The sequence below is a fragment of the Gossypium arboreum genome, chromosome 2, assembly GCF_025698485.1.
Source record: "Gossypium arboreum isolate Shixiya-1 chromosome 2, ASM2569848v2, whole genome shotgun sequence".
Lineage (NCBI taxonomy): Eukaryota > Viridiplantae > Streptophyta > Magnoliopsida > Malvales > Malvaceae > Gossypium > Gossypium arboreum.
This window is the reverse complement of record NC_069071.1, coordinates 9,719,822-9,735,759: the sequence shown is the minus strand read 5'-3', so window position 1 is coordinate 9,735,759 and position 15,938 is coordinate 9,719,822. Positions and strand designations below refer to the sequence as shown.

The 15,938-nt window shown below is 27.2% G+C and overlaps 1 protein-coding gene and 2 long non-coding RNA genes across 3 annotated transcripts; 2 read left to right on the top strand and 1 right to left on the bottom strand.

Annotated features, from left to right (window-relative positions):
- Positions 1 to 1,355: 1,355 nt before the first annotated feature.
- Positions 1,356 to 4,303, top strand: LOC108460863 (late embryogenesis abundant protein At5g17165-like). The gene is made up of 2 exons (XM_017760558.2): positions 1,356 to 1,764; positions 3,798 to 4,303. The coding sequence occupies exons 1-2, from the start codon at positions 1,652 to 1,654 to the stop codon at positions 4,063 to 4,065; spliced, it is 381 nt and encodes a 126-aa protein (XP_017616047.1). The 5' UTR covers positions 1,356 to 1,651; the 3' UTR covers positions 4,066 to 4,303.
- Positions 4,304 to 11,166: 6,863 nt separating this feature from the next.
- LOC128283188 (uncharacterized) lies at positions 11,167 to 15,579 on the top strand. The gene is made up of 2 exons (XR_008273535.1): positions 11,167 to 11,274; positions 15,254 to 15,579. It is a non-coding gene; the product is annotated as an uncharacterized LOC128283188 (long non-coding RNA).
- Positions 12,225 to 14,291, bottom strand: LOC108460873 (uncharacterized). The gene is made up of 3 exons (XR_001867681.2): positions 14,140 to 14,291; positions 13,620 to 13,702; positions 12,225 to 12,399 (listed from the first exon to the last, which is right to left on the bottom strand). It is a non-coding gene; the product is annotated as an uncharacterized LOC108460873 (long non-coding RNA).
- Positions 15,580 to 15,938: the final 359 nt, after the last annotated feature.

Here is a 15,938-nt window from a genome sequence, read left to right as displayed (position 1 = left end):
TTATTTATAAGAATATCACCACAAAGTTATCAAAGACAACCATAATACCAAGATTCAAACTTATTAATTGCTACTACTTTTCATTATCACCAATTCCCAAAATACTCACATCCAAACTACATCTTAATCTAGGGAGATAATCATGAGATAAGAGGCTCACTTCAAGCCTTCCTCCATCTATAATTACCTCTTCTTCCAAGAAGAGCAGGTAAGTGTATGAGACTAGAATTTTAGTCTGGCAAGCCACACAATCTTAAGTGATTTCTTTGCTTCCAAGTTCACCTAAGTTAGTTTAACTCTCGAAAAATGAAAATTCACAAGAGAAATTCTCTAAGGTACCAAAATGGAGTGGAATCAACTCAAAAAGACAAAGAGACTTGAATCGAACAGAAGTTCGAAAAGTGTTTGAATAAATGTTTTCAAATATTCAATAACTTTGAATAGAATACAATAAAGGAAGTGATTACAAATAAGTGGGAATAGCTCTAATTATAGTTAATCTCACCTAGATCCAATGGTATAGATTGAATTACATCAACAGTTGAGATTAGTACCTATCTACAATATGAGAGTCCTAAGAGATTTAAACTCTATGCAATTTTATCCCTTAAGATTTACATTAACCATGGTAACTCTAGTTTTATTAGAGTGGTTCATTGTGCCTGTAAGGCTTTAAATAGACAGGTTTCTTCATATGTTCCTTGAATTTGGGTCAATTCAAATTTACAAAATGAGCCACATTTAATCAATTAAACTCTATAGGACACTCTATGCGCATTCTTCACGAACTTTGATTTACAACCGGTGACATAAAAAGGAAGATAGTATCAACAATTGCTCAAACACAATCTCTACTCTATAAAACCATTGTTTTCAACAATCCTTCATACCAACCACGATGTAAACCGCCTTTATTCTCATGGCTCTTCACACTCTTACAGTGTAAACTATCATTATTGTATGCTTTGCAACTTGTATGGCTTAAATGTTATAAAACCTGACGTAATATTTTAATAAATTAAACATAATATTGTAAGTAATTTAGTTGACTGAGATAATTGTATAATTTATCTATACCTATACTTAAAAAATTGATTGAATTTATACACGAATTGATCAAACACCAATTCAACTAAAACATAATTAAAAAAAATTATCTTTTATAAAATAATAAGTATTAACACATAATGATCAATGAAATTTGAGTTTAGAACATCACGATTTCTAAAATATTAAGTTTATTATTTCAATCAAAATCTCATCTAATTTTTATTTTATATTTTTATAAATATATTTTGACTCTTTTTTCGCTGATTATAAATTTGATTATATTGATGTTGCAAGTCTCCTAATCCATAACAAAATATACCATTTTAATAAAAAAAATTAATACAAAATTTCCGTCATAACGGTTGAGTGAAAGAAGACGGTTTGTTGGTGTAGGTGGGGTTAGCGGTTAGGTGCGGTGTTAGGCCGGTGAGGAGAATGTAGTGTGAGTTTGCCATCTCCATCATCCATCCGTAGCTCTCTTGATTTATATATATACACACACTCCGTTGTAGAAAGGAAATATATTCCCATCTTCAACCGTTGCCTTATTGTTTCTTCCTCTTTTAGATTTTCTTTCTCTCCGTTTTCTTTCCTTACTTGTATGGCAGCCAATTTGAAGAGTGGTGGAGGGATCGCCAGCTTGGGGAAGCGACTTCTTAACCGCACCTCCACTCGCACCCCTTCTCTTTTCATCTCCACTTCTTCACCTACCAGGTTCTTTCTTAATTTTTCCTTGATCACAGTGCCATTTGATGTGATTTTGCTTGCTGCTACTTCAATTTCTTCCTTGATAAATTTGCCTTGGCATGATTTCCTGATAAGCTTGTTTAGTTTTGATTTATATTAATTTGAAAAATTTCTCCCTAAGATATGATCGTTTTACATCAACAAATTATGAAGTTTTCATTAAAACTGAGTCTCATGTGAATAACTGAATTCGATGTATCAATTACTTTCCATTATATAAGTAGTATCACTAAATTCTTGTAAATCAATTACTATCGCAGGAAATTTTTAGGAATATTTCGTTTTCTTTTTTTATCACAATATCATCATCACTTGCTATTTTTGTTTTGATTTTTTTCCTCTGTAAATTTTAACTTAGTTACTAAATTAAAAGTGTAAGTATGTTTTAATATTCATGAAAGTTGTTTGAATTGGATTTAATACCGATAATCGAACCGAAAATTAATCAAGTATCGGTCTAAAAAAATATTGAACCAGTTGAAAATATTTATTATTTTTAATAATTTACTAAATTAAATTAATGAATTATTAAACCGACGAATCGGTGATTGTAGAAAAAACATGGTTAGTAAGCGTTAAAATTAAAGAGAGTAAGTGTTTGTCGGGTTAATCGAGAAATCTCGTACAGAGTGAAAATGCCGTACTCGGTGGAGGGGTGGGTGGGGAAGGTAAAGGCTAACTGGATAAGGACGCATTTCCACTCTTTGTCTCCTATTGGACACCCGTCTTTTATTGGGGGCACTCATCGTTTTTTACGCAACCCCTTCATTTCTTTCTTTATCTTTTTATTTTTCTGCCTTTCAACAATTAAATATTTTAAGAAATCCATTTATCACTGCTTTATAAAGATAATAATGTCGGTAGAACACTCCTGTGTAGTATTATAGTTACCTTCACATCATAGTTCTGTGTTATTTTAAATTAATTATAATAATAAATGTCTAAAAATGAATGGTCTAATTTCATTAATATTGACTCATTGAGTGGTAGGAATGCAAATCACGTTGGATTGGACATATATCAATGGCTAGAAATGGCAATGATCATTTTATATTTATTTATAATATTCAAGATTTTCAACGCTTGGATTAGATTGTCAAGTTTCTGAAAGTTTGAGTAGACAGGGAATTTTTTTTTCATCAAATTCATATTTTCAGTGAAAAGAAGTTTAATTATAAAATATATATAATTTTAATATAAAAATTAGTAAAATATTAATTTAGAAGTGTAATTTTTAACATAAAATTAATTTATCTTTTGTTTTCAATTCACTAAAACCTTTATTTCTTATTACAAAGCAGCACTCATAAATTGAATTGATTTTTTTTAATTGCTGATCACGTGTTTTAACAATCCATTGTTTTGCGGAATATCCTAATCCATGCTTTTGATGCTTTACCTGCCCTTCACTCTCTGCCAAAGATTTGCACACCTACCCTCGCTCTCTTTTCTACTGTTATTTACTCAACTTGTAAATTTTAATTAAGGACCCAATTTGAACCTTTTAATTAAATTAAAAGAGTAATATTAATTGCTGTTTATAGGCAATTAGGCTTCTGAAGATGAGGATTTAATTAGTATTTACTGTTATAGGATTATAAACATTCGTTAATCCAACACTTGATAAAACGAATTTCAACTCTAAAATAGCTGGTCTAAATTTGTAAATTTTGATAAAAAAAATGTAATAATTGAATGCATCCAAATTTTAAATTTTTTTCTGTTTTTGACCGTTTATACAAGGAACTGGTTACTCCAGTTTTTTAAGTAACAAAAACTAGAAATCAATCTTGCTTCTCATTATATGCATGACTGTTTTAATTAATATGTTATGTGGTTGTAGCAACTCGGATGGATTGAAATCAAGTAAAACAAGTGATTTTGATCTTATTTTCGGTGATTTATTTTTTTTATTTAATTTAAGATTCATCCATTTGAATGTGGAAAAAACATTGTTGATTATCATTTGAAAGATTGAAATTAATTGATTGGATATGCAGGAGTCCTCACGCGTCGGCATACGACAAGAACCTGGATGATCAGGTCCATGCGGCTGTGGTTCCTGATGATGTGATTCAGCCTCAATCGGACAAGTACTGGGCTCCTGACCCGCGGACAGGGGTATTTGGCCCTGCTACGGAGCAACTTAACGCATCTGCGGGTGGGGAGCAGGGCATCCATTCGAGTGGTGCAAACTCGGTCCTGGAGGAAAAGGCGTGGTTCCGCCCCACTAGTATTGAGGACTTGGAGAAGCCACACCATCACTAAGTCGCTGATAATGAGCCTGCTACTATATAGTCTATAGGTAAAACAAAGACAATAGGTGTGGTTTGCTTGGATCAAATAAACTGGAAAAACGTTTTAATGGTTCATGTTCTATTTCTACCTGGTTGTTACATGGGAATTTGCAAATCTAGTTACTGCGAACTCTGTAACACAGGAACTTATTATATTTGTGATGCTTGCGCGCTATCTTACTATAAAAATGTTGGGGTTATTTTGTGTACTCTATCATGGCTATGGTTTGTGTGGCCGCTGAATTTGGCATGTGCAAGCATTTCCAACCATCGGATGCAGCAGAGAATGCAAATTGATGGTTTGGAACAAATACCTTCACATTACTATTACCATGTTTAAATCGTGACTTAAAAGGAGTGGTGCCGAATTCCACCTGCCCTCATGTCGGAGAAAAAGTTATTGTTGTTGCTTTGGGTAGATAATATTTGGGCTATCTTTTTATGTTTTAACACTTCAACACTCTCAACTCATCTCCATCACAGCTCCCTTTTCGACTGTGGTTTTCATTTCATGATGCTCGATATCAAACAATAGCAGTAGCTACTACTTTAGTGTTGAATCAAGCACAGAGTTGGTATCCTTCTTAGGTTATTGGATCAATCAGAAGGCTCAAAATGTATAAATTTTATATTTATTTCATTTAATCTTCCAGACTCTAGTTTTGTTAATACATCCGAAAGCAACGTCAAAACAACGTCGCTGCAAAAGATTGAACTCATCATCTTTATTTTTGGATTATACTCCATTTCATTTATATTTGTTAAATATTCAATGAAAATTAGAAGATCACTTAAAACTAGAACTTCTAATGAAAGTAAATCAATAAACGTATTGCTGATTGATAAATAAAATAGTCATCTATAAAAATCAAACAAAAATTCCCATATAGTATTGTAAAATATCCGTCTAAAAGGATTTCCACTTAGAGGTCACATTTATATATATTAAACTGTATTACTAGTTATTCAACTATATTTTTTTCATTTTGATTACCTAATTATTAAAAGTTACAAAATATCATCCAATTATTAGTATTTATTTTTTGTCACAAAGTTACAAAATTATCGTTTAATTATCCAATTTCATTTTTTTGTCAACCAACTATCTTGAATTTTTATTTTTCATAATTTAATGATAAAAAAATATAATTAGATTACTTTTATCGTAGTTTACCCTTTTAAATATTTACTTGAAATTGGGAGTCAAACTTTCTAGAGAAGGTCCCTTCAGATTTAAAAAGAAAAGGAAAGAATGATGGATTTTATAATTAAGTAAAGAGAAGATAATGTTATCTGAAATTATTTGTAAATTTTCAAGCCATCAAGTTGGAGGATAATGTCAAACAGAAAAATGTAGCTTTCTTAAGAAATAAGTCGGCCTAGTAGGCAGCCTTATCATTAAAAGAAAATATCTATGGTTAAGGATTAGCCCAAAAATCTCAATCTGCTGATTGCATTGCCTGCTAGTGGTCTGTGGTCCTTTTTTGCCCTTTTGAGAGACATCTGTGGTCCTTCCTTATATAAAGAAAAAGTAGGAAGAAATGGCAGCCCATTTGGTAGTGGGAAGGTGTAGATTATCAACAAAATAAACACCAACTATAAGCTAAACCTTGTTGGGTACAATTCCATTTTCAACGATTTTCATCTACCCTTTTGAAAGACGCTTTCATTATCGGCTTCGTTTAATATTATTATTTGACACCATTTATTAGATTAAAAACTATTTTTTTGCTGTAACATGAATATTAAAGGAGTAAAAAAAATTGAATTTTGCAGTTAAAACCATAGTTTGCAAATCCTAATTAAGAAGTTAGAAAGTTTTAGAAATTGAAATAATATCTCTAAACTTTTTAAATGCACATCTTTTTGATATTTTAATTTACCATCATATTCTTTTTATAATATATATAAATACGAGCTTGAAACTGACAAGATTAATTTTTATTGTTTATTATATTACTAAATTGACATTAAATTAATTTATTAGTATATTAATAATTATTGTGCAATGATACTAAAATTAATAATAATCAACTATTAATTAATGTGATAGTATTAATGTTAAATTAATTAGTTAGGTTACATCTTCTAAAAGTTCTAATTAATAAAATAATATCATATATTATTAGGAATAACTTATATTAAGATAATCTTAAAAGGTATAGGTTTTAGACACTAATAAAATAGTGTCTCGTCATTAAATTTTAAAGATAAAAAATATTATTATACACTCATCTATATTTACTATCTTTTCAAATTTAATTTAACTTTAATTAAATTACTTAAAATAATTAATTTTTAAAATTATAAATAACTATATTTTCTTCTTTTATAATTTTTAATCATTTTATTTTTTTCAAAAATTAATATTTTTTATTTTTGTGCAATCATTCTTTTAATTAGTTTATAGAGAATGATTTTTTTCCATTTTAAATTGTTTTCTATTTCATATTATACATTTTTAAAGCAAAAATTATATTGCATTGAATCTTCACTAATAAGAGTTGTGTAAATTTTAAAGTTTCTATATTATTTGATTTTTTTATTTTACTTAGTTATGTTTTTAGGATAAATCCTAAAATTATACATGAATTATGGTTTAATATGCAATTGTATATATGAACTTTGATTTTGTGCAATTTTATACATGAGATTTTGATTTGATCAAATTCTTGTAAATTATTAATACAATTACTGATATAACATCATTTTATAGTTATATATTGCATACATAAATAATTATATTTATCTAATATAAAAATAAATTGATGTATTTATTTATCTAAATGTTTATGATTAAATAAAATTAAAGTTTCAAGTATACAATTAAACAATAATTAAAATTTCATGTTTATAATTACATCAAATTAAAGTTCATGTATATAAATTTTAAAAATAAATATTACTATCTTATTTTAGATTAGATATAATTGTTCACGCATGTAATATATAACGTAAGGGTGAATGGTAACATGGCCTCCAAAATTTTAAAATTTTCATTAGCCCTTCAATTTTTTTTTAAATCTTAAGCCTTTTAAAATTTTTGAAAGTTTTTTTTAAAAGAAAATTATTAACCCCTAAAACTTTTGAAATTCTAATTAAGCTCCTAATTTAAAAAAATTAATTAGGCTTGCCAATTTTTTTAAAATTTATTAAACACTTTAGAAATTTTAAAATTTTAATTAGATCCCTCTAAAATTTATTGTCAAGATCCAACACTGTATAAACGTAAAATGGTGCTATGTCGATAATTTTATTAGTGCAATGTGAAAATTGAATGAAATCAACATTCACTTTTAAAATTACAAAAACTTAAAATTTATGTATGACACTATATATTGGACCAAAGTTCATATATAGTTTTGACATAAATCTTAATTTCTCAAAAAAAAAATAGGTGAGGGAGGAGAGGTTTTTCAAATCCAAAGTTAGTTTGACTGGTCAAATGAATAACTTAATATTTATAAAGTTCTAATGAATACTTAATCAATTGAACCAATCATATTTATGAAATGACTTTTTATTTTTATTTAACTTTACTATATATTTATAAGATTACCAAAATCATATATAATAATATAAATAATTTAATTATGAATTTCGATTAAATTTTAGACCTAATATATAAGATAAAAAATGTTTTATATAACAATACAAGTAGTTATATTTTTAATAATTAAAATCAATGAAATAGATGGAATCAGTTTCTATTACTTTTTGAAATCTTATATCCTCATGTATTTTCTACCACACAAGAAAGTAATAAAATATAATCAAACACTATCCTTTATTTGTAGGACACAACAACATTGAAGAATATTTGTTATCCCTCTAATTTATTAGAAGGATTGCTTGTCACTTAGAAAATTTATTTAATTATTATTTTAATAAAATTTTGATATTCAATACATTATTTTTCTGATTCAAAATTAAATAATTCTATGTCCTGTCCTTAAACTTTATAAAATTCCCTTACTTTATTCTCTTTTTCCCAACATTTGTTCGATGGTATATGTCCAATTGTTCGTATTCTCTTTCATCATGCCATTACTTTATATAAAATCTTATGTTTCTATTATTAATTTATCGATTGAGTTTTAGCTTGATAGATATAGGGACTATGAATAATTCTAAATATTATGCAAAAAAAAAAAAAAAGAAGAAGATCAAAACCTATAATAAGATTGTATAAAAAAACTGTCATTAATTTTAAGAAAGAAAAGTCATCCATTTTAAAGATAACAAAAATATTGTGATAAGTGATGCTTTTATTTATTTATTTTATAATTTTCATTTTTAAGATAATTAAATAAATAATTTATTTTTATAAGTTAAATTCAATGAATAAATAATTTTTAAAAGTGTTGTTTTTATAATTAACTGTTATCTTAACAAGTAGTTAAATTAAATGGATATATACATTTTTATAATTTTATGTTTAAAATAAATAGTTAATTAGATAAATAATAATTTTAAAAGTTAATTTATCTATTTTAATAGAAATTTAATTTATCTACTTAATTTACATTAAATATTATTTATATATTATTTGTATTATCTATAATTATTTTTAATTGATATTCCATTTATAACAGTCCCTTTAATCATTAATTGAGCAATGCACTACTTATTTTTTTGCATAATCAGTCCCTTTAATTTGAAAATAATTTAAATATAGTTCCTTAAAAGTTCATCATTCTTTGTCAATTTAAATTAACATTTTGATATTTTAAATACTATTTCCAAAAATCAAAATAATACTTTTAAAAACAAATGAAGGCATCATAGTCTTCTTTTAACTTATTCTTATTTAAAAAAAACAATATTTACTCCTACCTCCATTAATGTTGATAAGAAAACTTTTTAAAAATATTACTTTAAATCAATATTAATTAGTCAAACATGATTATAGTATAAAAAGATCTAAAATCATTTATATTTATATGAAATTTACCTTTAATATTCTATTTAACACAATTTTTTAGAAATATTTTATTATTATTTATTAATTTCACTACTAATAATAAACCATTCAATATTATATTTGTGGGATTTTTTAAAATTTTGGAAAATATAATCGTAATAATAATCAAAATTAAGTTCCTATTTTAATACATTAATATAGAATACAAAAAAAATTGATGCAAATCATCTTAATTTATCAATTACATCATTTAATATTACTAACTATGTAGTTACAAAATTATATATTAATTTTTCTATTTTATTCAATAATTTATCTTTATTTTTTCTATTTTTATTAAATATTTTCCTTTATTCTTTGAGTAAGTTTTGTCAAAATACTTTCAATTTTAACTTGATGTGCACAATTATGATTACAAACGCAACATTATAATACTTTTGACTAATGAATATCATTATCACTAATAAACCTTTTGAAATTTAAAATATTGATTTTTTAATATATTGATTTGTTGATTAAATTAATTCACTTTTAATCAAATTAATATATTGAGTAGCTTTAAAACTCATGACCAACATCTACCATTTAATGAGCTTATAAAATATAGATGATTAATTACTAGACTCACTTTAATAATTAAATACATACCATTAAAACAAATCATATTAATTCAACACCTTAAAAATTGTAACATAGTACTAGCTTTTTTTTTACCCTAAAACAACTATTTAACTAATGGATGCCATAAATTTATTTATCTCATGCAATATTTACCATAAAATAATTCTAATATTAATTTCTTGGTTAAGAGTTGATTTATTGTTATTTAAAATTTCATAGTATTAGAATTAATAATTGAATTTTTATTTTTATTATATAAAATGAACTCAAATCTATAACATTCTTTGTTCGATTCAATAATAGATCCAAGAAAGAGATGTCACATTCAAATCCCAAAGGCATTTCACAACTTTCATTCATTATTCATTAAGGGTGTAACACCATTCACCCATCTTGACGTCCGATACAAATGGGAGATGTCACCGGAGCACATATAAGTTGAAAATCTCGCAAATATTTAAAATTTCAAACTTCAAATCATTTTTGTAAAATAGCTAAATCAAGTTTAGAATAATGGAGAGGCTTTAAAAACATTTTAAAATCATTTAGAAAATGTTTGAAAGTGATTGGAAATGTCTGAAACCCAAAATGAGCTATAGAAAGTCATAACAAGCCAAATCAATGTAGTTGGCCAAGACTGAAGTAGAGGTATAGGTACCTCTAGGGAGAAGTACAAACATATCTACCTCAATAAGACAAGTTTTGGTTGATGACTCAACTGTTTTGAAATAACTAAGCCAAATATCGATACCTTGGACCCTTTGATCATTGTGGTGCGTGCATAAAAAACAAACAATTTTATAAATAATTTAAAAGCATAGTTTTAACTGCAAGCGTATTGTGTCGAGTTGCAATATAAAAATTTTTACAACAAAATATGGAAGTAATCTAAGGATCGAACCCAAAGGATTATCGAATTGGTAAATGTGTTCATCAAGTTAATCACGAGCTAAGCGATTACTAATCTAATTGAGTTGGAAATTAGTAGAGCAAGCCAAATATGAAAATATATTAAAGCTAAGGCTTTGTCCGTTTGCCAGTAAAACGTTTTCCGTAAAATATTTTCCTTATTTTACGGTGTTTGTTTGGTGGAAAATAAACTCATGTAAATCATTCTCCAAAACACAGAAAAATGAGGCTTGGTTTAAGGAAAATGTCTTACCCCTTTTTTTTTCAGTAAGACATTTTCCAATCTTTCTCTCTTCACATTCTAGCAAAGAAAAACCCTTTTCCTCTTCCCCTTCATTACGACTCTGACCCAATGCTTGTCATCGACTTCTTTCCCCTTTTCGCCTCTTCCCCAAGACTATGGTCCTAACCCCGTCATCCCCATAGCATACAAGGAAGAAACCATGGATTGCTTCTAAGCCATCTACAAAGCCGATGAACATTCCCCTTGTGCCTTCTGCCTCACTGTAAATCTGTAACTTTTTTTATATATGTTTGTTTTTGTTGTTTCTTCTATTAATGGCCTCTTTTTCGACGCTCAAAACATATAAATCTTTGTTGTTTGTGGTGTTAATGAAGGTTTGTCATTTTAGACAACTTGCTCGAAGCACTTAATGCCTATTTGGACAAGGAGTTGGATTTTCTTCAATGGATTGCTAATTCTAACTCTAAGAACTATCAGTTATGGTAAGTTTTATCTTTAAATTTAATTTCTTCCTTCTAGTTATACATGAAGAAAACTGTTTTGTCTTGAAATTGATTCGTGGATTCTTTTCATTTTGAGTCAATCCTCTGCTGATCATTTAGATGTTCAGAATGATTGGTCTTTGGGTGTTGAAGGATCACATCATACTTTTGTATCTATATCCCGATATATGACAAACGCAAGTGTCAAAGTATTATTTGGAAAATGAAAAGTCCCATTGTTTGCAATTGAGAATTTGTACACTAGCATTGAGATCATGACTTCAAAATCTTATAAGTAAAACAATGACTTGTTGTAAATTTGATTTCAATTGTGTTTTTTTCTTTTAATTGATTTTATTTATTCCTAGCGGGCTTTTGATGTTTGCAATTATATGCTTTCACTTTCATTCTTAGCTTTGCATGTAACACCCCCTAACCCTAAACCATCACCGGAAGAGAGTTATGGAGTATTACCGGAGTTTACAGAATAATTACACACAATTCCATTATTTTCTTATGTTCATGTCAAAGTTGTCTTCTTGAGCAACAGTCACTAAAATATTTATATCTGGATCTACGAAGCTCCAAATTAAGTTCCGTTAATTTTCCTTGAAACTAGACTCATATACCTTTCTATCATAAAATTTTCAGAATTTTTGGTTTAGCCAATTAGTACAGTTTATTCCTCAAAGTTACCCCTGGTCTGCTATTTGACGGCTTCGACCTTTCTTTACTAAAATTTAATTATCTCATAGCACAAGACTCAAGTGATGTTCCCGTTTATTTATCTTGAAAATAGACTCATTAAGGATTCTAAGAATATAAATTATAGCCCATAATTATTTTTATACAATTTTTAATGATTTTCCCAATTCAGAATAGGGAATTCCGAAATCAATCTGACATTGTCTCATAAAAATTCAAATTCATACCAAATTATTCAAATCCTATTTTATACCATAACCAACCTTAAATTTATTTATTTCATCCTTACATTTACAATTTCAAAATGACACGCACATAAGACATCCTAGGTACATGCCATTACCCATAATTAACACACTTTACCTCATTGAATTTGGGATCGGCCTGGGATGCTGATTCAACGTTCTATCTTTACTTAACCTGCGCACGGAAACAAACCGTACGCTGAGTATGGAATACTCAGTGGTATTTCCATAATCCGAACACTTAATAATATAACAATTAAACTTAAAATCACAATAACAATTATAAGTATTCATTTATTTATTTTATAGATAAATTTTATTTACTTACCATAAAAATTTGTACAAGTCATATAATAAACACAATAACATATTTGTTTAATTCTTTTCATTTACTTACCGTATAATTTCTATACAATATATTCACAATTCACTTGTATTCACACTTTACTTCTTAACAATATACCATTTAATTCATTCTAACATCAATCATCATCCATTTGAACTTCACTCATTTCATGAACCTTTTGGTTCATGTTTTCCATCTCATATCTCAATTTCAATTCTCAATTCAATTTCTCATTTCATTCCAATAGCTCAGTCAATCAAATTCACTCGATTTATCTTTTCACTTATTTACCCCTATTAACAAGACTCGGACTCTGATAGATACGTGGATTCCTCCCAAACACACCAGAATATCCAACCCAAACACACCCGGAATATTATAAATCCTCCATAACACACCAGTATATCATATCCTCCCAATCACACCAATAAGGCATTAAATGCCTCTTCGGATAAACCGAAGTATATAATAATAGAAACATCTTCTTGTCCGAACTACAAATCTCCTCATCACATCACAAACCCAATGGCATGCCATTTGTATCCAATCTAGTTCAATACTGTTAATAGGGTATTTGATTCACTTTCTCAATTTAATAAATCTTTCATCAATATACCATTCTAATAATCACATATATTCACACATTTTCACAATTTCATACATTTTCATTCAATTCAACAAATATATTTCAATTATTCACATTAATTCATAATCCAATACAACTCAATTCACTTTTCAATATCAAATATTCAATTATCACAAATCTCATATATTCATATCAATTCCTTATATTTCCAATCAATATAATTTTTCAATATAACATTCATTCAATATTCAAATTTTTACATAGATCATATATATATATATTATAATTTCAATCAATATAAATTCAATCAAAATGATTTCAATCAATATAAATTTGATAAATTCATCACATACCAAAATCAATCCATTTCAATTGTAAAACATCTTAATTCTAACACTAACAATTGTCATATGTATATAAATATAACAAATAATGACTGAGTTCGGATTATAGAAATACAAACCGTATTTTCCAAGCTTTTCCAAGCTTTTCCTCGTCGACTTTGCTATTTCGTTACTTAGCCGAAACTTCTCGAGACAACATTAGCTACGGAAATTAAAACAATTCATATTCATTAATTCACTACTAATTTATATCTAATTAATTGAATTTTCTATTCAATTTTCTACTTTAATTTCAATTTAATCTTAACTAATTTTCACTTACGTTTCTAATTCAATTCACATTCTATTTCTATTCAATTTTCATCCATACTCTCATTTAAATATTCATATTTTCCTAATTTCAAAATTTCATCAATTTAGTCCCTACAACATAAAACTTATAACTTACTTTACAATTTGATCCTATTATCAATTCTAGCTTGAAATTCACTCAATTAAACTCTTAATTCACTATTTTATTCAACATAAACTATACTTGAAAATCTATAAACTCTCAAAATATCAACTTAATTTTAATAAAACCTTGTTTTAAAGCTTCTAAAACATCAAATTTAAGAGGAAATGACTTAATTGACTTACCAAATTAAACTTCAAGCTTCAAACCTTAAATTTTTCCTTTTTTTCTTTCTTTTCTTTCTTTCCTTCCTTCCCTCTCTGTTTCGTTTCTACTATTATGTTTCTTCCTTCTTTTTTTTTTTTCTTTTGTTTTATATACATATATATATATAATATTATTTGTACTTAAATAATAAGTAATACTTATTTATATTTATACATGTGTATATTATTAATACATGTGTATCTATTTAAAACCATACATTTGTCACTTTTCTTTTCTTTTTTTTTAATTTATTTAATAATAATAGTTAATAATAATTTATAATTTATAATTCAACAATAATCTAGAAAAATCTTTAGATTTTTCATTGTTTGCCGCCTCAACTATACTAAATGGTCTATTTTCCATTTTGGTCCTTTTTATTTTCTTTTAATCTACAATTCAACTTTTATCCTTTATTCAATTTAGTCATTTTCCTAATTACTCTTAATTAAGCTAAATTCACTTAATTAAACTCTAATTAACCACTCTACTAACTTCATATATATATATATTTTATATTTACTAATCAATTTTTTTTAAAACAGAGACCAAAATACATTTTTCGATAACCTTAAAGTTCGGGTCGTTACATTGCAAACATGTATGTTATGTTTTAAGCTTTTAATTGTATGCTTAATACAATATCAAAATAGTTATTGAATCTTGATAAAAGGAAAGTTTAGAAAGAATGCATTCTCCTATCATGTTGTTCAAATTGTTGATCAAATTTGGAGGACTTATAATAGGATCAAATTCGAAAATCTTATAAGTGAAACTATGGCTTCTCAAAAAAATTTGGATTTCAAATGAATTTTCAGATTCTTATGCTTGATCATTGGATATTCTGGTTTGAAGTGTTGAATATAATTTTCATGGTTGAACTTGATTCGTTGTTTTAACATCTTCTTGTACTATCAATTTGCTTGTTGTAACAATGGGATAAACATATCTTTGTTAGACGTTGGTTGTTTCTAAGTTGTTATTTCTGTTGCTTAATTCTTTTTACCATTTTATGATTTTTTTAGTTGAATGATTTGCTATCATTCTTATTATAATTTAGTTCGATGTTTCATGTAGCAGTGTTGGATGCAGGATAATTTGGGAAGAGGTATGGCATGGCTCAGTGCACTAGGGATATAAGTAGAACTGACTGCAACAGTTTCTTGGATACTCAACTAATGACATTTAGAACTACAATTAGAAATAAGAGAGGATGGTAGGTGTATGGATTAAGTTGGAGTATGTAGTACCATGATTACTAGTTCTATTCAAACTTTTCCATCACTGCAAATGATGGTGAGTTGCTATCAACTTTGATCATTGTTATGCTTGTTTCAAGTGTCCACTGCATAACTTTTATTAACTACTACAATCCTTGAGATTATTTTGACACAAATGATATTGAACCCTTTCTGTAATGCTAAAACAGGTGTTAAAAGATTGTCCTTGCAAGAAGTTGCAACTGGCATAACAATGGCAGTTCTAGTGTTTATATTTTTGCCATAACCATTCATTTGAGGTCAAAACTATGGTCGGCAGCTAACATGGTTATTTTGACTAATGCAAAAGTGTCCACTAAAACCAAATATACATATTCTTGTGTAATCTACTTTCTTAGACCAAGGAATTTCTTTGTGTAATTGATTTTTTTCTCTTTGAATCTTTTCTTTGGCACTTGTTCTTAATATTTAATTTGATGCATTTATTTATAAATAAATCATTACAATATACTTAAAAACATTGTAAAATATAAATTTAATAGATATAAAATAAACGC

What these genes read in the sequence shown, in the direction of transcription:
- LOC108460863 (XM_017760558.2), top strand. Translation starts at nt 1,652, where the DNA reads ATGGCAGCCAATTTGAAGAGTGGTGGAGGGATCGCCAGCTTGGGGAAG. An exon ending in TCCACTTCTTCACCTACCAG is followed by an intron (nt 1,765 to 3,797) that starts GTTCTTTCTTAA and finishes TTGGATATGCAG; the next exon opens with GAGTCCTCACGCGTCGGCAT.